General features: G+C 47.4%; 1 protein-coding gene across 4 annotated transcripts in view; it reads left to right on the top strand.

Moving 5' to 3' along the window:
• The first annotated feature begins 9,333 nt into the window (after positions 1-9,333).
• NRK (Nik related kinase) overlaps positions 9,334-25,210 on the top strand; it is a 109,373-nt gene continuing 93,496 nt past the window's right edge. For all 4 annotated transcript variants that reach the window (XM_075435251.1, XM_075435253.1, XM_075435252.1 and 1 more), the window contains exons 1-2: positions 9,334-9,417; positions 13,909-13,974. In XM_075435251.1, the coding sequence (XP_075291366.1) occupies positions 9,361-9,417; positions 13,909-13,974 (123 nt within the window). In that variant the 5' untranslated portion in view covers positions 9,334-9,360. The remainder of the gene's footprint in view (positions 9,418-13,908; positions 13,975-25,210) is intronic.

The raw sequence follows: 25,210 nt of genomic DNA, 5'->3' as shown, positions 1-25,210 counted from the left end.
ACATTGTCACCGCAGCATGCTGCTTTTCCCGTGCAGGAGTCAAAAACTGTATTTAAACACAACATAACGATGTGTGGCTATTAACTGACATAAAAAGAGCATCTTTGAAAATTACAGCATTTAGGATATATGTAGTGATTTTATTTATGTATATATAATACAAATCTGTGTACTTGATACACATGAGCTATGCATGATGTGCCCTACAGGAAACAAAGGGGGCTGGTGATAGATTCGTATAAAATTTTATGATGTGGTTCTCTGGCTTTCAAGATATTGCGGATTTTTCTGTTTAAAAGGAGGAAAAAAAAAAAAGCCCAAAACAGTACTTCAGAGACTTGGTTCTAAGCTTTCATATTCAAATGTCAAACGACTGTATTAGCATTCTCCTCCTTTTAGTGTTAATTAATCCAAAGGAAAGAGACAGGAGGGATGGGTAAGGCGTGGGGATGGTACTCGAGGGGGTGACACACCAGTTATGTCTGCCTGCACTACCACAGTGGCTGTGAAAATGTGGACAATAGCTGGTTTGCTCCCACTCTTAGCGTGTAAAGCTTCTGAGCGCGTGGGCCATCTATTACTTGATAACCTAGAACTGGGGCTTCTGGAAAGCAAAGAATTAAAGGTGAAGCTGGCCTTTTCCAAACCTGTAAGAATTTGCCTGCAGAAATGAGGCCACGGGAGCGCAGCACCCCAGATTTGGTCTGCAGAGGATTCCAGACTCGCAGACTCTGCTTGGGATTGCTCCCCCTGTGACCTCCTAAGATGCTCAGGTCTCGGCCAGATGAAACCAGCTTTACCCTTTAAAGCAGTGTAAGCACGCAAACTGCTCGGAGAAGGTATGAGAGCTCAGGGACTTAAAGATGCTTAATTGGTTTATGGAGCTAAACTCCTTTAAGAACTTAAGCTGCTGTGAAAAGGGAAGCTGGTTTAAATCCGCAGTTCTCCCTGCTGGAAGGCTAAGCCCAAGTGCGGTGCAGGGTGCCAGGCCTGGGCTTGGCTGTGACTCGGCTGCTGGAAAGCAGCCAGGCAGCCCTGCGGAGGGGACAGCTCGCCCGGGTGGCACAGGAGCTGCTGTGGGCAGCACATCTTGTTGGCCAGTCACTTTGGATTAGTGAAACGGTCTGAGAGGCAGCCGAGAGCAGCTGTGATCTGGGGAGGTCTGCGTGCTCTTTTATTTACCCTAGGAACCAGAAAGTGAGAGACCCATGACACATGGAAACCAACAGGTCTGATGACGTGTGGTGCCTTTGTTTCTAATGTGGTGTTTTTGGATTTTTATTTTAACTGTCTGATTTCTGCTTCAGCTGCTGGCTCTCGTTATGCCTTTTGTTTTGAAAATGCCCGCTATTTTCTCCTTAGGAGAGAATATAAAGTCACTTCTCTTTTTAATAATGTAAGAGCTTTAGCTGTGCAAGGTGGGCGCAGTAAGCCATTTAGTCCTTGGCTGTTAGTTTTCCTGCCACTTCCTTGCACTGAATCCAAGTCTTCATTTCTGCTCTGCGCGTTGTTAGAAAGATGCTGGAGCTGCTGTTCCAGCATCCATCTCAGCAAAGCCGTACGGGGGGTGAAGTCCCTTCCCTGGTCTGTCTTCTCTGCTTGTGCAGCCGCGATCCCATCAGCCCTTCTGCCACAGCGTTGCACCAAGCTGTTCCCACAGATTCGCTCCCTTTTGTACCGTTCGCAAGTGCCTCGGGGATTCAGCGCTCTGGGCGGTGTCCGGGCTGTGCTGGGTGCAGCCGGGCCGGCGTGGGAAGGCGGGGGTCTGTGCCACAGCCCTTCCACCCCACCGCACGCAAGCTGGGCTTGCGCATCACCTGCTGCAAGCTGCTGTGAAGATGAATGTTGTTTGCAGGGGTTCAGGTTGCTGAGCCGTGCACGCTACATAGTGCAGCCCTGTGTCGCTTGCCGCGCTGCTGCTTTGTGCCCACTGTGAACCAAGCAGCGATTATTTGGTGTTTGTTTCCAGGTTATCAATAAAAACAGTGAATACACCCTGTCTCGGACCTGCGCAAACACATTCCTGCCCACAAAACTTCCATGACTAAATACCGGTGAGTGTCTGGCAGACATACAGAGGCTTCCCATTCTTCCCAAGCCACCGAACAACTTGTCAAATTTAATTTTTAAAATGCTTACAGTCTCAGCTGCCAGCTGCGCTGTGCGGCAGCGGCACCGAGGCGAGGGCACCTGCCCACCGCTTTCCCGGCTGGGCTGCAGAGTGCAGCGAGAGCGCTGGCAGACCCTCGTGAGAGCCGGGCTGCCTCTCGCCAGCCTGAGCACGGTGTTCCAGACATAATTGAAACTTGGCTGGAAGTTATATGCTGGTTATTAATATACAAAGATAGAGAATGTTTAGATAGGACTGGCAAGGCTATACAGGAAAAGGCAGAGACTTATTCATGAGTTAGTGTTGGAAGAGGACTCTGTTGCTCAAGGCTCCAATGAGCTTCCCCTTGCCTTTCCCATCCAGCAGTCACACACACGCACACACAATTAGGCACCATCCCAAAGACGGGATACACTTCCCTGGAGGAAAAGAGGAGGATTTAAAAGGCTCAGGCGCTGCGCAGGGGCACCCAAGTGTGTTTGAAATGTTGAAAGTTGACAAACTACCGAGATGAAAAGCAACTTGGAACTAAATAGAAATTGGAATGAGACTAGAGGAGACTTCCCTGAAGATGTTTAATAGGTCACAGAGGGCAGGTTTTGTTCCAGAGGGCTGGATGGGGGCTCATAAATTACAGTTCCCCTTTTTCCTCCTCTAAGAAAAGGAGAAGCAGGGGGCCTGAGAGCTGGAGATATGTAACTGGGACTTGAGCAATGAGGTAGGCTTTTTTTGTAGCTAAAGAGAATGTTAAAATTGTGTAATTTTGTGAGGCACAGGTTAGACTTGCAACATGGCTGAAAAAAATCTGTTTAATTTACTGAGAATGTACCCAGACTGACACATGACATTGAAAAAGTTAAAAAGATAGGATAAAGTTGATGTCTAATTTTTTTTAAGTACATTGAAAGGTGTCTCCACTTTAAAAGTTGTTGAATTTTTTTTTTCTTTCCTTTGAGGAAGAGGGCAACAAAAAACCCAGCCAACACCCTGCCCCCAAAACCTCGTGCCCAAGACTTTTATCTGACAATTCCTCTAAACCAAGGGTGATTCAGATACCAGTTCCTTCTGAGCTAACCACCAAACTTCAGTGGTTTGGATAAAAGGGAACCGTGGTCTGAGTCATCCAAGGTTAGCATTTGGTTGGCAAAACCAGAACCGTGCCTGCAAGATTTTCTAAATGTCAAACAAACCTCTGCCTGTCTGCCAGAGCAGTTACAGCAGCTTGTCTTGCTGTCACAGAAGAAGCGTGTGCCACGTGGTATTTTGACTGATAAATTTAGTGTGGTAGCGATGAAACTATGCTATGTCAGTTTTCTTTATATTTTGGGTATTTTACGGAGAAATCTGCCTGTGAAGAGGCAGCAGCTATTTTTTTCCCATAATTGCATCTGTTTCAGAGAGCAGACAGATGTTGGGCTGAAATTCATTACGGTGTTCGTGAACCCCATTGGGATCTGGTGACCTACTAACATAGCTACTGTTCCTTGCAAAGCACTTAAGATGGCTGCCACTTTGAACGAAGAAATTACTGCAGATGATGGGAGAGACAGGAAAAACTTACAGCTAGGCAGATGGCTGCGCAGCAGTAATATACAATAGTGCTATAAAATGTATGAGTTTAATTTGTTTTAATGAATCATCTTGCTCTTAATTTTGCGGAATTGCCAGCCAGCCCTCGTGCACTGTAGTACCATGGCGTGCAGATACTGCGTTGGTATTCAGATACCCGGTGTACAAAGTGAGATACCCGGTGACTTAGGAGAGAAAAGAAAATTAGAGCAGGAAAACTCCCGTAGGGAGACGATGTAATAGAAATAACTGCTTCCCTGCGTGGAAGTGAGCTGTGCGATCCGTGTGTTCCTGCGCAAAATCGCAGCTGAGGATTCAACTGGCACTGGAACTGAAAGGCCAAAAGCCAGAAGTGCAAAATATCATTGTTCCAGAAAATACAACTTTTCTCCCTGGCCGTGTTTGTGCGGTTGCTGTCGGGAACGGCAGGGACGGGCACTGGGCTGACGGGAAACGGGAAACTTCCCGCAGCAGCGTCCTGACTTGAGAAACTCCGAAGCGCTGTGCTGAAACAATGCTGTGAAGTCACGGGTCACGCAGTGAGCGAGGGTTATCAGTCCTGCGAGGAGGGGGCTCCTCGTGCTCTGTGTGCAGCGTACTGGGACACGCTTTGCCTGGGCGCGCTCGTTTGTGTGCAGCTGAAAAGCAAATAAATTTCTGCGAGAGACCCAGTGAGCAGCATTTGGACTAATTCAAGTTTTGTGGGAGACTTTAAGTTCTGCCCTGGGAAATGAGGTGGACATCCTGGCTGTGATGACAGCAGCGAGAGGCGCTTTTTCCAGCTTGCCTGTCCGCTCAGGAATCCTTTGGGAAGGAAGCTGTTTGGTCTCATTTTGGATATCCTGTGAAACTGAACCAGCACGGCTGCCAGGAACCGAAAGAAGTTATTTAATTTTTAAAGAGCTGAAAACTACTGTATGTGCTGCTGAGTATTGTACGGGAAATGGCTGGTTTGGTTGGTTTGTCTGGATTTCTGGTCTTCCCAGTTTACTCAAGGTAGTAACCCTGTCTCTCAATCCTAACGCAGCAGCCTCCGCAAAGTGCAAATCTGAGGACAGATTCAGGTTGAAGTATGCCTTTCTGGCCCAGGCTTCATGTGTTTGGAATAAAGTGGAATTTTCTTTAGTTCAAAGAGGAGAAAGCATGAGAAATATTCAGAGCCTGATCCAACAATCCGTGGCAAACAAAGACATCTCACTGCGATTTCCAAGCACTGCAGGGATGGGTCACAGAAATGCTGAAGTCCTAAAGTGGGTTGGGTTGGGGGAGGGGTTGGTGGTTCGTCTCTTCTGGCGTCTTTTAACTGAATTGGAATGTAAGTAACTGGGTGTCCACGGCCTGAAACTCAAATCCTTCCCCTGTGATCCAAAGAATTTTTGCAGCAGCTGCGCTCAGTTGTCCAGGTCTTTTCCAAGGCGGGGCCTGGTGAAAGTATTCTCTCCTTTTCTGTGTTCACCAGATAGTCCTCATGGCATTGTGTGGCTGCCACCAAGCTACCATGAAGACATGCCCACGCTGTATACAATCCTAGACAGTTGTTTAATATATAATCTTTTTCCTGACAGTCTAAGAAAGCCACCCACGGTACTAAACTGTGCTATAATTGGAAATGGAAGGGGACAACTTTAAAGTAAGTGACTGGCCTAATAAATCAAGAGTTTTTTTCTTTTTTTTGTACTCCAGGATTTCATGAAAACCATTACTAACAATAAACCACTTCCAGAATGATGCTGTAAACGGTAATGAATTCAAGCAGCAGCCAAGAGACCCTACTCATGGATGAATGCTGGGCTTAATCCCATGCTGGCCGTTGCCACCCATTGACTCTCCTGAAATCAGCATTTAGCAGCTGGTATCTTGTGGTGCTGGTGCAACCACATGAGCACAAAACGTTGGGAGGGTGAAGTCTGTAGTTGCAAGCAGATTTCATGGGCTTTTGTGTCATGTTGCTGCCTCTCAGTTAAGGGTTGTGCCGGAAAGAAACGCTAAAGAGATGTCAAAAATCTGTAGTTGATACAAAAATCAAAAGGCATGGGGAATTTGGTAAAGTATTCTTGCTCTGGGAGAAAGGTGCTGATGTCGGAGCGTTAAGGTCTGCATCAGTCTGACCAGGCACCGCTGGCACTGGCAGAATGCAGTTTGCTTCCAGAAGGAAAGAAAACGTCCGGCAAAATAAATCTCTCGGGGAACATTTTGGTGCCAAGGAAAGCTGGTGTTTGCAAGGATCCTGTCTGACTCTGCAGCACGTGCTGGGGAGCCGCTGCAGAGAGGAGTCCTGGGGCAGGCTGGCACGCTGGGGTCGGGCTCTGGCTCTGCCGCGAAGCTGGGAGCAGGGGAACCAAGCAGCTCCAGGAGGGATTTGCCTCCTGCCTCTGCAGCAGAGCGCCCAACCTGGGCTTTGGGGTTTCAGAGCTGCGTGTTGCAGAGCTGGGATGTGCATCCTGAAATGCTGGGAAGTATGTGCAGAGGGTTGGCTCTGGAGTGGCAGGCGTGACACGAGTGGCCAAGCCTGGCTGTTCCCGCAGCCATGATCATAGAATCACAGGTTGGAAAAGACCTCTAAGATCATCAGGTCCAAAGTGGCAGGGATGTCCATTCCCTGAGCAGCATCAGGGAATGATTAGCTCAAGGAGAAGATCCTGTGTGAGTTTTTCTGGATGACAATTTGTCTGAATTTAAAGTTCAGAGAACTAAGAAATGCTGAAAAGAGTTTGTCCAATTCAGACTGAAACCACGTTTTAAGAAGCTGTTTATTTCCTGCAGACAGGAAATCCTGTTCTTTTATGAGTTATCTTCTTGGTGTTTTTTCTCTGCCAGCTTCACACCTGTAGCTGAGACCCCAGCGTAAACAAAGCTAAAGGAAACTACCCAGCATGTCAATTTGAGCCTCAGCTTTAAACGCTCTCTTCCTTTGCTGAGCGTCAGGTTTGGCAGGGGCAATTACTATTAGGATTACTATTGCGAACCCAGATCTGAGCTGGGAGGGGGGCGGACACGCAGACAGAAGAGCTCAGGGTTAGCCCTGCACTTCTGGGGTACAATGGCATTTCCTTTGCTGAAACAAAGGAAGTTCTTCCACCTTCATGCTTGCACTTCCCTTTTAGTACAAAACATCCTTTGCATGCACGGAGGCGTTCGAAAGGTTTTTATGTTCAGGTCTGTGGTTGCTGAATTTGGCTGGAGGGGTTTGGCTTCGGCTGTTAGAGAGGAAAGCTGTGCTGATAGCATTTAATTGTCTCTCATGTTTGTTGTGTTTTGGTGGTGGTTTTTTTTTTAATTGAATTTATTCTTAAGGGATCCTGTTCACTTTTTGTTATTGATGAGATGCAGGTGAGTTTCTAGTTTCTAAACAGTCAGGCTGTGCTAAGGCATTGGATTTCCCAATTCGTGGGAGTTACTCTGCCTCGTGGCTTCACGCAGAAGAGCAAGGTGCGACAGCCCGCTTGCCAGGCAGCAACGGGAGAAGCATCCCGTCTGTGCGGCGCTTTGGGGAGGGCTGGAGCAGAGGCAGGGCACGAGGCCGCAGGGGATGCTCGGAGCACGGTTGCTGTCTCTGCAGAACCAGTCATCGGGCTGGCGATGAAGGACTCGGGGCCTGTAAATCTGGTTCTGCTCTGAAAAGTAGCCTTGTGCTGGTGGCATTTTCACCTTCAGATCTGCTGTGAATATCAGTGACAAAACCAGTGGTCACTTCTCTTGGACCTGCCAGGCTTTTATGGGGAAAAGATGGGAGAATTGCTTAGGAAGCTCTGCCCACAATGGTGCAAGGGGGACTGGAGTGTCCACAGAAACTCGACCAGCAGCAGGGTTCAGCGGAGGGAAGACAGTGAGAGGTGGTGACAGAGCACGCAGCGGAGAGATACTGAGACGTGCCTGCAGAAATACTGCAGGCCATATTATACTTCTAAAACCAGATCTTTGTATCATTTTTGGGTAGAGCTTTCTGTCCAGTGGAAATAAATCCACAGGTTGGTGTGCTCACCAGAAGCGAGCAATGCAGGTAGGATTAATTTTGGATTAATTTTGACAAAGAATCTAAGATATGGAGCAAGAGAGAGGGTGTTTGGTAGACAACAACTGGGAGTTTCACTCCAGTTCTCACCAGGGCAGCGGGAAGGAAGCGGAAAGTGGCAGGAGACAAAGGACAGCCCGAAGGTTAGAGAAGAGATAAAGAGGGATTGTGAGAAACAACACAAGCAGAAAGGCGAACGACAGATTTCTGTAAGGCAGGAAGGCTATCGTGGGGAGTAAAAGTGTGGCTTAACTTTGTCAAAGGCGGTGTGAGGGACGGAGTTTTCCAAATGCTGCCTGGGGGAGAGCGAGGGGCTGGGCTGCCACTGCGGGCGGGTTCCTGCCCCTGCCCTGCGTAGCTGTGTTACGCATGTTTAGTTCTCCAACCAAGTTATGCTTTAATGCAGCAATCAGCCTCAAATCTGTTTGCAGTGCATCAATCTGCCGGCCCACAGGCAAAAAGCCCGGGTGGCTTGAGCAGAGAACGTACCCAGCGTGGGCTGTTTTACAGGAATACTTTGAAGCTGAACAACGCATCGGTATTTCTTTCAAGGAAATTGCCGAATGCCTTGGTTACCACACCGCCGCTCTGCTGCTGGCGTTGCGTCTGCCGCGGCGTGCTCGTGGGCGCTGAAGATGCTTTGACCGCTGGGTCTTGGTTTCAAGTCTGTGGTTGTGAAAGTGCTGATTCCGGCCCCGTCGCCCGCGTTCTCTGTGCGGGGACAACGTCCCAGCCCTGAGCATCATCCAGGACTATTTAAGGACTTTATCTCAGTAACGTGCCTTTCTGCCGATCTTCGCCTCTAAATACGAGGCCCAAAAATACCTGCGAGTCTTCCCACCTGCTCCAACACAGTTGCACACCGTGTACTTTCTGCGGTCGTAATTACAGGGTGAAAGAGACCGTAAGGAGCAGCGGAGCTTGCGGCAGCGTGCTGCACGGAGTCACACAGAATCACAGAATGGTCGGGGTTGGAAGGGACCTCTGTGGGTCACTGGTCCAACCCCCCTGCCGAAGCAGGGTCACCCACAGCAGGCTGCACAGGACCTTGTCGAGGCGGGTCTTGAATATCTCCAGAGAAGGAGACTCCACAGCCTCCCTGGGCAGCCTGTGCCAGGGCTCCGTCACCCTCAGGGTGAAGAAGTTCTTCCTCATGTTCAGCTGGAACTTCCTCTGCTTCAGTTTGTGCCCGTTGCCCCTTGTCCTGTCGCTGGGCACCACTGGAAAGTGAGCACCCGGCGCTGGCCCCGGAGCTGTGGGACAGGGTTGCTGGGGGGGAGGGAGGTCGGGGTGCTCCCCTGCTCCCCGGGTGCGGGCTCCTCCCGGGTGGTGGTGGTGGGGCAGCAGGGACTCCGCCCCCGTGGGCTCCGGTTCGCACCTGAGGGGAAGGGGCTGGAGCGTGTCCCCCCCCGGGCAGGTGTCCCCGACCCCCGCCGGCGCGGCGCGGCGCCGCACGTCACTTCCTCGCAAAGTTTTCCCGAGGAACCGTCTCGGCGAAAAGTTACCGGCGGCGCGGTCCGGCCGGGGCTGCCTCCGCCGGGCGGGGAGGGCTTTCCTCCCGGCCGGGCATGCCCGCCCGCCCCGCCGCGCTCGCCGGGGCTCGGCCAGGCCGCCGCGGGACCGTTAGCGCGGGGCGGCGGGGCCGCCGCTGCCGCCTCGCCTCGGCGCCATGGCCCGGGACTGCGCCGCCCGCAGCCTGGACGGCATCGACCTGGCCGCGCTGCGGGTAAGGGGCGGCGGGGGGGGGGGGGGGGGGGGCATGCTTCACCCGGGGTTTGCTCCCCGAGCCCGTTATCTGAGGGGGTTTAGGACACGCGTGGCCGTGCCGCGGCGGTGCCGTCCCCGCGTCACCCGCGGAGAGCGGTCGCTCGCTGAAGCGGGCGGCGGGGCCGGGAGGCTGCGGGGCCGGGGTTGGCCCTGCCCTGTTGCGTGCGGGGCCGAGCGGTCCCGACCGCGGGCGCGGCAGGCGCGTCCCGGAGCGCAGCGCTGCCCTGCCCGCTGCCGAGGTGAGCGGCCCGAAGGGCGGCGTGACCGCGGCAGGGACGGATGGGACGCGGGGAGGGTGTGCTAGCGGAGAATGTGTGCGTGGGGTTTGGGCTTCTGCGGGTTTTCTGAGGTCTGGGCTTTTATTTTTTTTCTTTGAAGGTGAAAAAAAATCATCATTCACCTATTTTGCTATGAATTTTTATCGTTATGCTCTTGTGTTTTTAGGCTTTTAACGTAATTCAGATTTTGGCCACATTAAGAGCCCCGCTGCTAGCGTTCCGTATCCACAGACAGTGGACAGGGACGTGTGTGGTGCCCCTTAGTTCCCCTTTGGTTTTTGCGTTGAAGCTGACCACCCATCAGCCCCATCCAGCTGAGGCAGTGCTTTTCTGGAGCACACTCCACAGAAGAGAAGAGTTCAATTGTGGCAAAAAGCAGCCAGCCCCAGACAGTGAAACCAAAGCAAGCTCCTTTCTAAAAATACCAGGGGGAAAAAAAAAAAAGAAAGAAAGAGGGCTGGAGAAGCCTTTGCAATAATCACATGGCGAGGAGGGTGTTCCAGACCAGACACTGAAAGGAGAAAGGCAGCGGAGACAGTAAAGTTTGTGAAGACGGCACAAGGCCCCTGGCTAGGCAAGCAGAAGTTCAGCCTGGCTCTGCTCAAGGGGGTGAGACAAAATAGTGGAAGTTCTTCTTTAGAGCTTTAGCAGATGAATCTTATCTCCTCAAATAAGTGGTAAGAAACCCATGGAAATTTGAAAAAAAGCAGTGCTGCAAACCAGACAGCAGGGTCTGTGTCAAAGCCGTCCCATGCAGAAACCTCCCAGGGGCTGGAACCATGGCAGGTCTCAGCCTCGGCAGGGCAAGGCACAGATGTGTCCTTTCGGGGGAAACCTTTTCGGCACGTCAGCAGCCGTAGTCTGGGGTCTGTTCTTAGCGGGAAGTGGGAGGCGGGCGAGGCTGGGCCCTGTAGGAGTGCTCTGAAGACGGGTGCTTTACCTTCGCCTTGTCATGGGTGTTCCTGGGGCCGGTGGGAGCTGCCTGGAGCTGTGCCCCTGCCAGCCTCACTGCCCTCGGGAAGCCCGGCGGGGAGGCACAACTGTGACGGGGGTCGTTTTCAGGCTGCGTGAGCCAGCCTGGTGCCCGCCAAGTGGGTGCTCGCCAGGGCTTTCCGCTTTTCCTGGAAAGAGGTAGTTTGGGCTGCAGTTTCCAAATGCTGCGGGAGCATCTTGTTGGGGTGCTCCTGCCCTAGGTTCATCAGGGCAGTCAGGTGGTTGAAAAGCCTCTGATCTCTGCGTTATGTGCTAGGTGCAGAGGCACTGCAGAAGAACTTGAGCTCCAGACACCTGTATCTTGTTTAGCTGCAGAGGTGGTGAAAAGTGCATTTCGGCTGGGCTCTTGCTGCCTGCGTTGTTTTTCATTCTGCCTTGCAGAGGAGATGGATGTGGCCTGGATGCCTCTGGGTCAGCAGCCTTGTTCTTGCCTTGCGAGTGCTCTGCAGATGACTTGCAGGGAAGCAAGAAGGCTGCCATATGGTCCAGCGCATTACAGTAATTAACCTTACTGTGATGAATGTTCAGGCCAGGATTTTGGCGTCTGTCAAAGTGGACCTAGCAATCTGGCAGGGGCTGGCTGGTGAAGGGTTAGATGGACCACAGGGCTTAAGTGGTAGCTGAGAGGAAGCACAGCATAATTAAGAAGTTGGCCAGTTGTGAAGAATGCCAGCGAACGATGCAGTGCTGATGTCCAAGCAAACAAGGGCAATCCAAGGACCAAAGTCAGAGCCCAGATTAATATCCTTGACAACTCTTAACAAGGCTGGGTTCACTACGGTGTCCTGATTAAAAGAAGAGAGATGGCCAAGTGTTTTGGCTGCACTCAGAGCTGCGGAGGCTGGAGACATTAATGCTCAATTGGCTAGCAAGGACAGGGTAGGATTTTCGCAATATTAAAGTTAATGCTAACATTTATTTAGATAATTGTTGGGGTTTTTCCTAGAGTGTCTGAAACTTTTAGAAGCAAGCTATTAGGATGCTAAATCAGAATGAAATTGATTGGAGGGAGAGACAGAAGCTGGTTTGGAGGCACATCAAATTATTATATTTGCATAATAAGTAAGCCTGGAGAAGAAGAGTGAGGACAGAGCACCTGTTTAAGTGAGAGGGATAGTTGCAAGCTGCAAGTTGACAAATGCAGTTTAGGTTCCTCTAGGTTTCTGTGCGCTTTGAACACCTCTCAATTCAGCAGTGCTGCTTTCTGCAGCAGAGGCAGGTGGCAATGGGGTGCTGCTCGTGCTTCCCGCGGAGGAGTGCAGTAGAAACTGTGCATGGAGGCCCTTGTGTGGAAGAGTTCCTCAGAGAGCCGCCGTGCGTTTCACTCCACGGACCGCGTGCAACCCAAGGCACAGCTCTGTGGGACGGTCGCACGGGAGGCAGAGGTTTGCAGCACCCATCTGTTGCTTTAGCAGCGACAATGGATGATTGCTGACTTCAGCTCTGCTGAAGCAAAGTATATGGCTCATCTGTATCCAAGAGAAGTGGAAACGAAAAATGAAGAAATGAGAAGGAAGCAAAGCGCTTTACAAAGATCCCAGTGTTGCAAACGTTCTTACACCTGTGGTTAGCTCCATACAAGAGTGGTCCCATTGACTTCCTTTTCTCTGAGGGATTTTAGAATTGGGGTTTAAGTCTGGAAGGCCTAGGCTTGCTACCTTGTCTTAAAAATAAGAGATAGAACTGGCCTGTTCATGCGTCAAAAGTAAGTGATGTGATCTGGTTTATGTAGTGTTAATTAGGTTTTTTAAAACAAAAAAAAAAATCTTGTGAGATTGACAATCCAGGAAGTATAAGATTAAAACTCATTTAACTTAAAGGCAAAACCACATTAACTAATTAATACTTTCAGTTGTGGAAATCTGCTGCATTGTTTTGTCAGTGAAAGCTATTGCCATTTATTCATGACACTTTTGCCAGTAAAGGCAGAATCTGCTCAGAAAAAAACCTGTATGTTTTCACTGGGATTTTGCCTAAGTAAACATTTCCATATCAGATATGAAGAAAGCATTAGTTATATTAAAAGAATGACATATATGAGTGGAGTGGAGAAGTAGCTCGATACCTTAAAAAAAAAAAAGTTTTGCAACCAGGGTCATAGAAATTGTACTTCTGAGATAGTGTTTTTCTGTATCACATCCCTCGGCAGTACCACTAGGCATCAACTGACATGACAGATTGCCGAAACAGATGTGGTAAAACTGACACATGGAGTTAATAATATTTTTTATAAATCTCTCAATGATATCATCCCGAGAAATGAGCAGACTGATAAATGGCTCTGCCAGAAACCAAGAACCGGGTCTCTTGAGTTCTTAATGTTTTTATATAAATCTCTCAAGTGAGTTTTAACTGAAGCAACAGATTTCTCAATGTGCTCAGTCACGCAGGAGCAAAGATTTACTTGCTCATGCTTTGCAAGAAGATGGTCTTCCTGTATCTGGAAGGCTGCAGCTGCTCGCCATAGGAGAAGGGCATCTGCTGCGGTGGTTGGATTTAGAGCAACTGGTGCTAAACCAGTAGGACGAAGGTTGGCTGATGTGGTCACTGATCGCTTGACACACGAATCTGCCGTGTAAATTAACAGCAATCTAGTTCGGGTTCAAAGCCAAGACATCAGCCAAATTCACCCTGTTACCATTGCAAAGCAGGGCAACTGAGCATTCTCAGCCCACCTGTAGTGTTCGGATTGCCTGGGATGATACGTTTCCCTTTTCCGAAGGTAATCAGACTCGGGTGCTTTATATTGCATTTTTTTCAGTTCTCTTGTTTAGGTTCTTTCCTTTGTTACACTGCTAGTGCTGAGCATTTCAATGCAGAAGACAGCAGCTCAGCCTCCGGGCTGGCTCAGTGTTTTAAGCCCGGAGTTTATTCCTTATTCTGTTGCTAAGCTGAATCTGTTGAATTCTTGTATTCTTCAGACATTTCCATTTATTTGTTGTACCTGCTGTATTGCCATGCCACAAATCTTCACAGAGTTGTTTTGTGTATAGAGTTTTGAGCAACTTCCCTGAAAACTTTCGCATTAATCCTGTTGTTTGGCTGTCTCCCCTGTAGTGTGTAATACGGATCATTAGGAGATGTGCCACAGATGTTTTCGTTTTCATCGTGTACAGTTACGTTCCGTTATGAAGCGGTTGCTTTGCTGCAAATAATGTTGTTTCTTCTGGTTTTTGCAGGACCCTGCGGGAATATTTGAACTGGTGCAGGTTGTTGGAAACGGGACATATGGACAAGTCTATAAGGTTTGGATGCCTCTTCAATTTATGATGCTGTTCTTGATAAAGCTGTTTTTTCCTGAAGCAGAAATGGCGCCATTCAAGAAGACAATGTTGTTCCAGTGATAGCCTGCTTTATCTTGCTGTCTTTTCTGCATAGTGCAAAATGGTGTCACCTGTGAAGCTCTGTGCCCCTTCCTCCTGCCCTGTTTCCGTGTCTCTCTGCTGCCACAGGTCAGAGAAGTGTGTTGGCTTTCCTACTGACTTCCCTCTGCCCTGTTTGTTCTGTCTTATGGTTATTTCCTCTTTTTCAAAATTATTTAGTGAGTGGCTGGCCCAAATTAACATCAGTGATGGCTAAATTTGGCCTGGGTTGAGTGGAGAGCTCAGCTGAGACTAAACCAGCAGTACCCTTCAAGGCAGAGGTGGCAATTAACCCCACTCTGCAGGCAGGCTGTGAAGTTTTTGATTTCTGTTATTACCTTTGTAGCTATGATATCAAAGCAGAACTACCAGTCAAGAAACGACAGCGATTAAACGCTGTCTGCCATAACATGCTGTGTACGCTGTGCAGTACACATCATTATTCAGTTATAAAAGCTGGTCTAAAAAGTATTCTTTCAGTGTGAAGCCTTTCCTAAGAATGATCTAAGAAGAGAAAACAGACGTGATAAAATAGGGAACCGAGTCTGTGTTGTTCCCATTTGGAGAAAGAAGGCAGAGGAAGGAAAAGACCTTGCTGCTGAACCCGGGGAGGTACATCAGAAGAGCAACGGCACTGGAGGAAGCTGTCTGGTCTTTCTTCTCCCTCAGACCCTGCTGCTGACAAGCTCCTGCGTGACGAGTCTGTGTATCGGTGCCAGCTCTTTCCGCATTGATCCCTTCTTGCAGGAGAAATGCAGGAGGGGGCCCTGATGCAGAAATGCAGGAGGACTGCCTTTCTCCGATTCCAGTGCATTGAGTGCGTGCTATGTTTTGGTGTCCATGCGCTCGGGGAAGATCTGCTGTGATCGCATTTTGGTTTCCCTTTAAAGCCATGGATACTCTTTCAAAGATTCTGGAAAATCCTCTACAGAAGCAGTTCCGAGGAGTTTCTGCTTTCCCATACATTTTTTTTTTAATTTATTTTTATGTCAGAAGCAGGATCTTTCTTGTGTAACTTGTTGTAGCTGCAATTAAGTCTGCGTTGTTTCTGAGATTGTCATTCAGACACTGAGGTCAGCACTACTAAATTAAAAATAGAGGGTCAGGTGTTCACGTGGACGGATTAGAAGCCAGGAGACATTCAGGGGTGCTGTTGTCACTTGCATCACAGAGTTTTCTACCTGTAAAAAGATCGTAAAGCTGCCAAACGGCCTCTGAAATAGTTACCTTTATTTTCATGCCTGAGTTTATTTTATATTGGGAGAGAAAAAATTTCAGTCATCTTAAGGATGTTGAGAGTGAATCAGATGCTTAATCATGGCAGAAGTAGGAAGGAGCAACATAGTTTGCTTCTCTGTTGCAAAAGAAAATGATCTGAGGTATCCTGTGGTTAGAATGTTAGTTGCCAAAATGTGTAAGAAATACCAACGATTTAAAATTGTACCCAAAGGCTGCTCTCCACTGAGCACACAAGAGACTGGGGCCTGACAGCTCTGGATGATGGTGATGAGGATCTCAGCTTGTTCTACACTTGGGATAGCTGTGACCTCTAAGCAGGGCATGGAGAGACGGGGTCTTGCAAGGCTGAGGGCACCGAGGGGCAGCTTTGCTCACTTGCGTCATGCGATGGGGAGATGATGAACTGTGTGTAACTCTGGCTCTGTGCAAGCACACCCATAACAAAGGCTTTGTTCGCATTAATACACGCGATCGCTGAACGTAGGGTGTTCTGCTGAGGCTTGCCTAGGGGATGGAGCTGATCCTTGCGCGAGGACGACAGTGAGCTGTGCGGCTGGAGAGGACAGATGATGACAGCTGCCATGGACAGATACAAAGTGCGTGGTCCGAACTGCAGGCGGTCAGCTTGGCCTCTGCTGTGAACAGTTCTCATGCAGTCCGAAGCTCCTGTGTCTGTGGAAACACCTCTGCAGAAGATGCTGAGCACCAACTCGGCGTGCTCAGGTGGCACCTTCCTGGTGCTGGCCTTGCAAACGGAGCGAGCGTCTGTTTTCTCTGAAGGAGGGCAGCTGCCATTGGAACAACGGCTCCTGAAATGCCAATAAAAAGTTAGGCTATGGCATTCACTTTTCTTTTTGACTGCTGTGTAATATGTTCTTTGATCTATGTAATGCTAGGACCAATGGAGTGAATTAGGGAATGCTGGAATCATTTTGTAGTTTGTCTAGTATAGGCTTATGATCATAAATATTTAAGTTATAAAGTAATCTCAGTTATCCACATAACATACTCGTGTCATTAGAGCGCATTTTTATTCTCCAGAGGCGTCAGAATCTTCCATACATTCAGAAAGAGATACACATAGTAGTTTGCACATAATCAAAGCCAAGCTTATTTCAGGCTAAATAAACTGTGTCCAAGATTACTAAATTGCTTGGTTGGCTGTGAAGATGATTCATAAGGCTATACGCTTTAATATATGCAGCTCCATAAAAATGAAAATAAAATTTAGAGGATTTATCATTAGATTTGGAAAACAATGTTTAACAGATTTATTGAAGGAGAGTATTGTTCCTACTGAATTATTCCAGACCAATTCCAGTTCAGTGTCTTTTTAAATGAAATGGAAGAGTTATAAATTGTACCCATGATAATGCTAGAGCTGTTTAGAAATGTTATAAAGTTGGGATTTGCATATAGGAACTGACTAAAAGCTAGCAGATTTTTTGACGACTTATGAAGTAGTAGAACATAAATATACTAGTCCTGGCAACTTCAGCCTTTTGGAAAACATGAATGAGATATTAAAAAATCAGATGGTATCCAGAAGTCATGAGTCTTAGGCTTCGTTATCTCTTGAAATGACAGATGAGTTTTTCAGTTAATTGATGGCTGCTGGGAGCTGAAATCTGAAGAACAATGCTATGTAAGAGGTGATTCTAAATTATCTCGTGGAAGGTGGTAGCAAAGAGCCTTCTCTGAAGGCAGTTGGAAGCAGCGCACTTGCTGGTGGTTGGAGGAGTATGAGTATTTACTCTGTCATGCCTTTTGTTTCTTGAACTTTGAAGGGATGAAGGTCAGATTTTGTCCAGTCTCTGCATCATCTCCACTGAGCGCATATGGGAAAGGGAAGTTTCTGAACTTCCCATGCACTGCTTTGTGCCAGGGCTGTCCATCTTCATGGGAACCCTTGAGGCCAGGGACCACGAAGACTCTGTGAGGGATGTGGAGTTGCCTCCGGCGTATGAGGGTGAGCAGTTTGGGGGTTTTTTAGAGCTACTGATCAGTAAGGACCTTCAGACAAGGCAGAGCAGTGTTTTGCATTGCGTAACTGTCAGTGTCATCTGGGAGGAAGCGAGATTGCTGAAGGTGTCACCCACAAGTTCTTGGATTTTGCTTCCTCCCTGGACTGCAGCCACGGTGCCTTGGAACTCCTCGCAGGCTGCCTGGGGAAGCTTGAATTGAGTGTTGTTTGGGATGGCAGTAAAACTGCAGAAAATGATCTAGGAGATTTGTAAATACCATCTTTTTTTATTTGCTGGTAGTTGCTATGTTATTGTGACATGGTGTGCAGTTAAAGGTGGTGCCTTTGAAAGCATTGTGAAGCCAACGTCTGTGGACTGCTCTTAGTGTGCTCCAGGCTGTATCTTGCAATCTAGGTATGGCTGTCAAGACCTGACAGTGTGGTGATATGAATAATGCTTTGCCTAATCCCATGAACTCCAGAAGTTTAATTGTATGGATGCCTTGTTTTCCTTCTGTGGTTGGACTCTATTGCTGTGAAGATCTGGATAGCGATCGTGTGTCACCCTTGATGTAAAACAGTTGTGTCTCGGTCTGTGCTTGTGCACTTAGTAATAACTAAACTGTAAGTTTGGGGGGGGGAATATTTTTTTTGCGAAGACTTCAGCTGTTAGTTTCATATTCTTTGGTGGGTGGTGTGTCTTCAGTAGGAGCCTGTTAATGTATTTTTCTATCTTTTAATTTCCAGTGCAGCGTCATTTTTCTAATGGGTGCATGGGGAAAGGGCGAAATGGGACAGCTCTGGAAGAGACTGTGGCACTCTGAGTTTATGGCTGCTTTGGGTTTTTAGTTATCAAGATGCAGAGGAATTGCTCCTAATCCTACTCATTCAGCTGTACTTGGAGAGTCTTCATCCTTCTAAAAAAGTTTTCATGGGCCACATGAAGTCATCAGCAGCATCTGTGCAATCTGCTGGTTTTCTGGTGTTGAGAGGCACCTGGCTGGGGCGGTTGACTTCCCTTGTCTTCGCGCTGTGGATTAGCCCTCTGCTGGGTTCAGCGTCTTTGAGCGGCCTAGGGAATGAGAGGTCAATGTCTTTGGCAAGTTCCAGGGCCTTATGTTTTCTGGAATATGATCTTGCATGCTGATGATAAAGCGTGACAGATTTGCAGCTGCTGTGTATGCAGAATGGTTGTATCTTCAATGGAGTCTGAGGGCACAGAGACCTGGAGAGAGGTGCACTCATTTGGGACTGTGAGAGTCAAAAGGGAAGAAGTGGCTTCCCAATAAAGCAACTGATGAACATGAAGCAGTGCTGTTGCTGAGGCTTAACAGAGGGTGGAATCATAGAATCATTACGGTTGGAAAAGATCTCTAAGATCATCAGATCCAACCATCAACCCAACACCACCATGCCTGCTAAACCGTGTCCTGAAGTGCCATGTCTACATGTTTCTTGAACACCTCCAGGGATGGGGACTCCACCACTTCCATGGGCAGCCTGTTCCAGTGACTGACCGCTCTTTCAGTAAAGAAATTTTAGCAACGCTGCCTGCCTGTAGTGGCTCTGCACAGCCAGTGTTTTTATTTCTATGGAGTCACATAAGACTCTGGATACAAAAAGGAAGCAGGTCTGAGTAAGGAAGTGTTTTGGTTTGGGGTTTTTTTTTTTTTTTTAAATACAGCTGCTTCTTGGCATTGAATCGTGCTTCAGTTGTTGACACGAGTTATGAGTTACTCTGCTTCTGATGTACAGTGGTCGGAGTGTAGTGAGGCATAAATATGACTTTTCAGTTTATCTTAATTCGAAAGTCTGCTAAGTTCTTCATCATTCATTTCTTTGAGTAACTGGCTGAAGTAATTGAGACCAAGTTGGGAGGGGTGGGGGGAAGCAGCATGTTTTTTTTTGAGACTTGGTAGTGTGTGGAAAGAATCACAAGACCATGCTAAGTTATGAAGTGTTAAAGTCTGTGGACTGTATTGAAAACCTTAATCGATGGTAGCACCTCAGGCAGTTACTGGAAGACTGGATGTAAGAAACGTTACAGTTATGTTCAGTGCAATCCAGAAGGTGAACATATATAAGCTGAAAACTTCAAAAGCATCCCTTCTGGGGGTGGGTCAGAAGTAGCCACCTTCTGGAGAATGTGTCTCGGGACTGAAATGCAGTTTCAGAGTCTCCAAACTGCCACAAACGGAGACGTTAAAAATGTCACATTGTCTTGGGGTGTTTTGTTATAATTTGTGGTCAGTGACAGTTTTCAAGTCAATCGTAGCCTTCAAGGCACAGAGATTTTGATGAGTCAAGTAGGGAAATCAGTTGTTCTTTACAGAAATGACAAAATGCTGCTTTCTGTTTCACAGGCAGTTGGTAGAAGCACTTGTTTGTCTATTCATTTTCTTTATTTGGGTTTTTAGAGGCATAGCTGATTATATTGTCCACATGAAAAACTAGTTAATTATTACAGGCAGCAGCATATAAAGAAGTATTGCTGCAGCGTTCGGGATGAAGTCAGCAGCTCATTGTGTAGATGCTTGGTTCAGTAGTGCAAACGAATAATGGAGATCGTCCTGGCAACAAGGTCTCTTTCAGGAAGAAGTCTGAGCTTAGAATGTGCTACTGCCATTGTAATAAGTTCTGAAATGCAGTGGTGCTTATGAACAGGTTGTCTTGAAAGCTTAGTGTATGTGGCTGTAATATCATTAATGCACTAGAGGCGTGGTTTGATGTCTCAGTATTTAACTTCTTCATGCCTCTGATTTTTGATAACACCTGTGAAGTCCACATACTACTAGATGTGTTTCTTCCTCTTCTCTCAGTTGCCTGCCACTCCTGAATGCACTCTCGTACATGTCTGCATGCTTTTCTAAAAGCTTCCACACCACCCCATTGGTCCTTTTTCTCCTTCATCAGAAAGGATGTGGAGCTGGCAGTGACCCTTGCAGCAATAAGGGCAAACCGTGCCTTGGGCTGCGTCAGCAAGAGCATAGCAAGCAAATTGAGGGATAGGATTACTTCCCCCTGCTCTTGTTAGGCTGCAGCTGGAATACTGCACCCCGTCTTTGCTCCCCCGGTTCCAGAGAGACATTGGGAAACCAGAGAGGGTCCAGCAGAGGACCACCAAAACATTTAGAGGGCTGAAGAACTTTATGCATGAAGAAGGAAAGGCTGAAGGAATTGGATTTTTTTCAACCTAGAGAAGAGAAGGCTGAAGGCAATCTAGTCACGGTCTTCAGGTGCTTCAACAACGGTTTGTATAGAAGATGAAAGTACAGGGATGCACAGGACAAGAGGAACCAGGCACAGGTTGCTGAGGGGAAAATCTATCTGGATGCAAGAACAAGGTGCTTTGCTGAGAGAACGAGTCAACATTGGGATAGGTTTCCCAAGGTGGTAGTGGAGTCACCCTCGCTGGAAATATCCAAGACTCTTTGATGTTGTCTTGGGTAACCTAACTTAAGGCCTGACTTTCAACAGAAGGTGGGACCATATGTTCCCAGACGTCTTTTCCAATCTTCATTTGAGGACAGGACTTTGAGTATAGGACATGTGAATCTCAGTGGATAGAACATACCCACTATCAATCCAGCCTACTAGATTGTGAATGACTGACTTGGAGAATAAAAAAAAAAAATAGGGGAATGACTTTTATTTGAAATATATATATAAAATAGATAGTGTATCATGTCTATTTAGTTGTCAGAGCCAGGAGCATTTTTTTAAAAGTTGGTTGTTTTTTTTTTTCCTTAATCTTGGCTTCCCTGCTTATTTGCGTGGTAATGCCAAACTATATTCAGCACTGGAGTTTAAAATAATGGATCATACATGCAAAATTAATTAGCAAATGGTGAAGTCCTGGTTCTCGTTAGTGAATATTTCAGAGGAATTCATTTAAGATTCTTAAGTGTAGGACTAGTTTATCAAAAATAGAAGAGTAAGGATGTGAAAAAACCTCTCAGCTGGGGAGTGCTTCTATACAATAAAGGCTCTTTGAGTGTGCAGCGCAATGTACAATGATTAGATGTGCCATATCAGCCATTAGAGAATAGTGAAACCCTTGCAAATAATTTGTTGGCAGGCCTGCCACTTCCAGCTGTTCGTGTTTTGGACCTGAATGTCCATATGGGAGAGTGCAATGCATTTTTGTCTTAAACTGGTGTCATTTTGAGCTCATGTTGCACAACACTTCAGAAGTTGGCACTGGGACATGCTATTCTGAAGGTAAGCGAACATGCTAAAAATGCACTGGTGATAATACGAGCACAGTAGGAAATAGTTCAAACTCTTAATTCCCCACTCAAGCACTTTGCTACACTTCAAGCACCGCGCTAGTGGCATTGATTTCAATAGTCCTGACTGCTCTGCAGCTCCCAGAATCGTGCCTTCACAAAGATAGAAAACAGACTGACCAGCACTTTGCATGCCTGAGTTTTACAATATCTGGCCTACTCAGAAATGTTTCATTGTATAAGTTATCTCTTCTTCAAAATAGATCAGTGGGACTGGGGGAAAAGTTGTGAGGAATGGTCGATTTGCAGTCCAAAAAACCTCCCAGACAAGTAATGAGCTATTGGAGTTAACAGATGAACGATAGGATACTACTTAATTTCAAACAGCAGAAAATTTTGTGTGGTGTTTCTAGATGTTTGAGATGACTCCCATTGCAGGTTAGCTTTAGTAACTCTACCTTTTTCTGAATGCATCGCAGAACTTTAGTGCCTTGCAAGCACACATCACTTTATCTCCATGTCTCTGGTCCTTTCTTACAGCTCCATGTGGATGGTATTTTTCAGGTCTGCTTTGATGACCTGAAGAATGCATGCGCGTTTTCTGAAAGTCCCTCTTTGGTACCTCTGGCCTGTAGCTGGTAGAGCATAATAAAAGGAACGTATCAGTTGGTTTCCTAAAAAATTTGATAGCCTGCTTGTCTTTTTTTTTGATGAATATTGTTACGTCTGTTTCATGGACTTACCCAGCATTTGGTGCTTTAAACTTGACAGTGTGATGAATTTGTCTAAAGAACTGTGTGGAGTATGCACTACTCTTCTGTCCTTTCCCATTGTCTGCATAGACAAGATGTCATGATTGTCTTCTCCAGCAGTAAATATTCTTCTAAGTTTCATGCCCAGTCTTCAGGTGTTTTTTCATAAGAATGTGTTTGAATTTGTTTATGCCTGAGAAACCCATATTTTTGTACAAGAATCATCCTTAATAGTGCTTTATAGTTTGCTCTTTGAGTATTTAACAAGTTCATTATGTTGAACCAAATAGTTAAGTCCTGCAGGAGGAGATCTTGGGGACCGGAAGATAGTTTCTGGGATATTTTTCAAAAATCTAAGTTGTGATCCTGTTCTGGTGGAGGCTTTTTATCTATGTGTTGAGTGGAGTCTCCAGTAATCCTGTAGCAGTAGTGCTTTGTTGCAGGTGTCACTGGAAAATCCGTTGGCAGAAATGTCAGTCCACAAAGAGGCAAATTCTCCTGCTGGGGCCTGTAATGGATTGATATTTTCCATGAGTTGGACGTGGGGCAGCATTTCCAGCATGCACAGACCAGTGACTGTGCACCAAGGGACTGTGGCCAAGCCTTAGCTCCTGTCTCACTTCAGCAACCTGAGCTCAGAAGTCTCCTGCTTGGGTGTCTGCTGCGTTGGTACTGTGACCGTGAGCTCGGGCCTGATGGAGCTCTGTCCTATCTCCGACTTCCCCAGCCTCAGCTCTTTCTGTCTTCCCCAGGACCTGATCAGTCTCTCTGGTGGGTTTTTCTCCTCTAAGTGGAATGGATGTTGGTTTGCTTGAGCTGCAAAATGCATCTATAGTTTGTTTTGCCCTCAGTTAAGTATCTTCACTACAGAGGTGAGTTTGGATTAACTCCTAACCCTCAGTCTGACTTGTGTGAGAGCAAGCACGTCATGAAATAACACTCTAAGAAGCAATTGGATTAGCAGCTGCTCAGCTGTAGCTGTAGAGATGTAACTTCTGCGCTGTAAAGGCCATCCAGGAGCTGTTAAAAGCATGACCGTGCTTGTGCAAGAAAGGTTTCATACGTGCTTGGTGCTTGAGCTTAGGGCAGTGCTTGGGGCAGGACTGGAGCTAACGTGTGGCAGTAGAAACCAGTTTGTTGTGTTCCTTTTCTGAAGCAAAGAAAAGTAAATAGCTAACGTTAAAGAGTTGTTTTTGTTTGTTACTCAGACGAAGCCGGGAGCCTGGTAATTTGCTGTCCTGCAGACCACGTGCTGATTTATGTCTGTGTGAAGGTTGAAGCCTGCCGAGTCAGGCAGCGCAACCGTTAGCCCTGGGGATGGGAAGTGCTGAAACGTGAGGGATGGTCCCACAGCTGTACCCTGCCATGGTCAGCTGCCGTGGACGGTTGCCACAGCTTCTCTTCCACGCTCCCTGAATTACCCTGCAAGCAACAGAGGCCAGCGCTGTGCGGACCACCAGCTACATGAGGTGCAGGGCATATGGGGGGAGAGGGGTGGAAGGACAACCAGCCAACAGAGCTGGCCGCAGGACTGGTGCCCCTAACAACGTGGTTCTTGTGCTTGCTGCTGGGAAGAGCTCCTCCGGAGAGCACGTCTCTTGATGTCTCCCAGAGCCACACGGATTCACGCACGGCTCCGTGATGCTGCTGCTGCTGCTCTGGTGCTCCAGAGGAAAGCAGCGTTTGGCCCAGCTGTGGTCCTCCTGCTGCCTTGAAAGCCAGGTCCAGTTGGGTCTGGTGGTAGCACAACTATTCGGACTGCAGCTGCTTGGATGGACGGCAGCAAAATCTGGTGGGACAATGGTTGATCCTGCCCTTCCAAGGCGTTTGTGGGGAAATGGAGTTTAAAAGCCAGTTTTCATTGTCAGCTGGGGTCGAACAGCTTGCTCGGTCAGTAGGCACAGGCACGGGTCAGCCTCTTGTCCTGTCGTAATGGAATTTCCAGTAAGTAATTTTAAATTGTAATGTCCAGTTTCAATTGTAAAATCCACAGATGTGGTAAAATTGTGGTTCTCGTGTCTGGTATTCAGCTGTTCTCCGGCTGCTGGCCAGCAGTGATTTTCCTGGCCTGCACAGATCTGTGAATACGGATCTTGGGAATAAAATTAAAGAAGAAACTATTTTTCAGCTGTTTGTAGTATACTTTTTTTGTTTTTTGAAGCTCTTGTGTGTTATAAGCCTATCCTTGTAACCTACTGATTTTGTGGGATTCCTGAAAGGTTTTTAGGATTTGCTTTAGAAGCACCTTTTCAAAGGTGATTGCTTCCCTGTCCCCTTCTTTTCCCCCACAAAACCATGAAACTTCAGTAACTTCTGAGATCTGAGGGAGTGAACAATTCCAGAAGATGTGCTTTGTAGCAAACTGTGGCCTTTTCGGTGCCCTGCGCAAGTCAGGTTATTAGCTGATACGTGATAGCTGGCGTGTGGTCTGTGGCAGTGCTCGCAGGGGCTCCCACCATGCAAGAAATGCGCTTTTTTCCTAAAGGTGAGAGAGGGTTTGACGGGGGCAGCTGCAGTTGAGGAGATGTAGCTTTGCTTCCTGCCTCTGCCTCACGTCGTTGCTCGAAAACACCTGAATTCGCTGGAAATGGAGCTCTGCTTATGACTGTAGCTATTAAAGAGGAGGCAGTCCTTGTTTTTGTGAAGCGCCTTGGGGTTCTGGTGAAGAGGAATCGGTGTACGCACGGAGGTGGTCGGTGGGAACTGGTTGGCAGCCACTTACTGAACAACACGCTGTTTGGAAATGGCTTCGCCCGAATCAAAACATGTCGTGTTCAACGTAAACATTAGTGGGGAAAATGTTCAGAAATGAGTTGGCTTTCGTAGTCAAACTTTGTTTCAGAAACATCAAAACATTGCGTTTCATTTGCTTCGTTGGAATGTACATTGTAATTTAGCAGGATGTTTAATATTTCATAGATTGTCTTTAGTACTAC

This window comes from Opisthocomus hoazin, chromosome 14, assembly GCF_030867145.1.
Source record: "Opisthocomus hoazin isolate bOpiHoa1 chromosome 14, bOpiHoa1.hap1, whole genome shotgun sequence".
NCBI lineage: Eukaryota > Metazoa > Chordata > Aves > Opisthocomiformes > Opisthocomidae > Opisthocomus > Opisthocomus hoazin.
The sequence above is the reverse complement of the archived record's forward strand: the minus strand, read 5'-3'. Positions and strand labels throughout refer to the sequence as shown.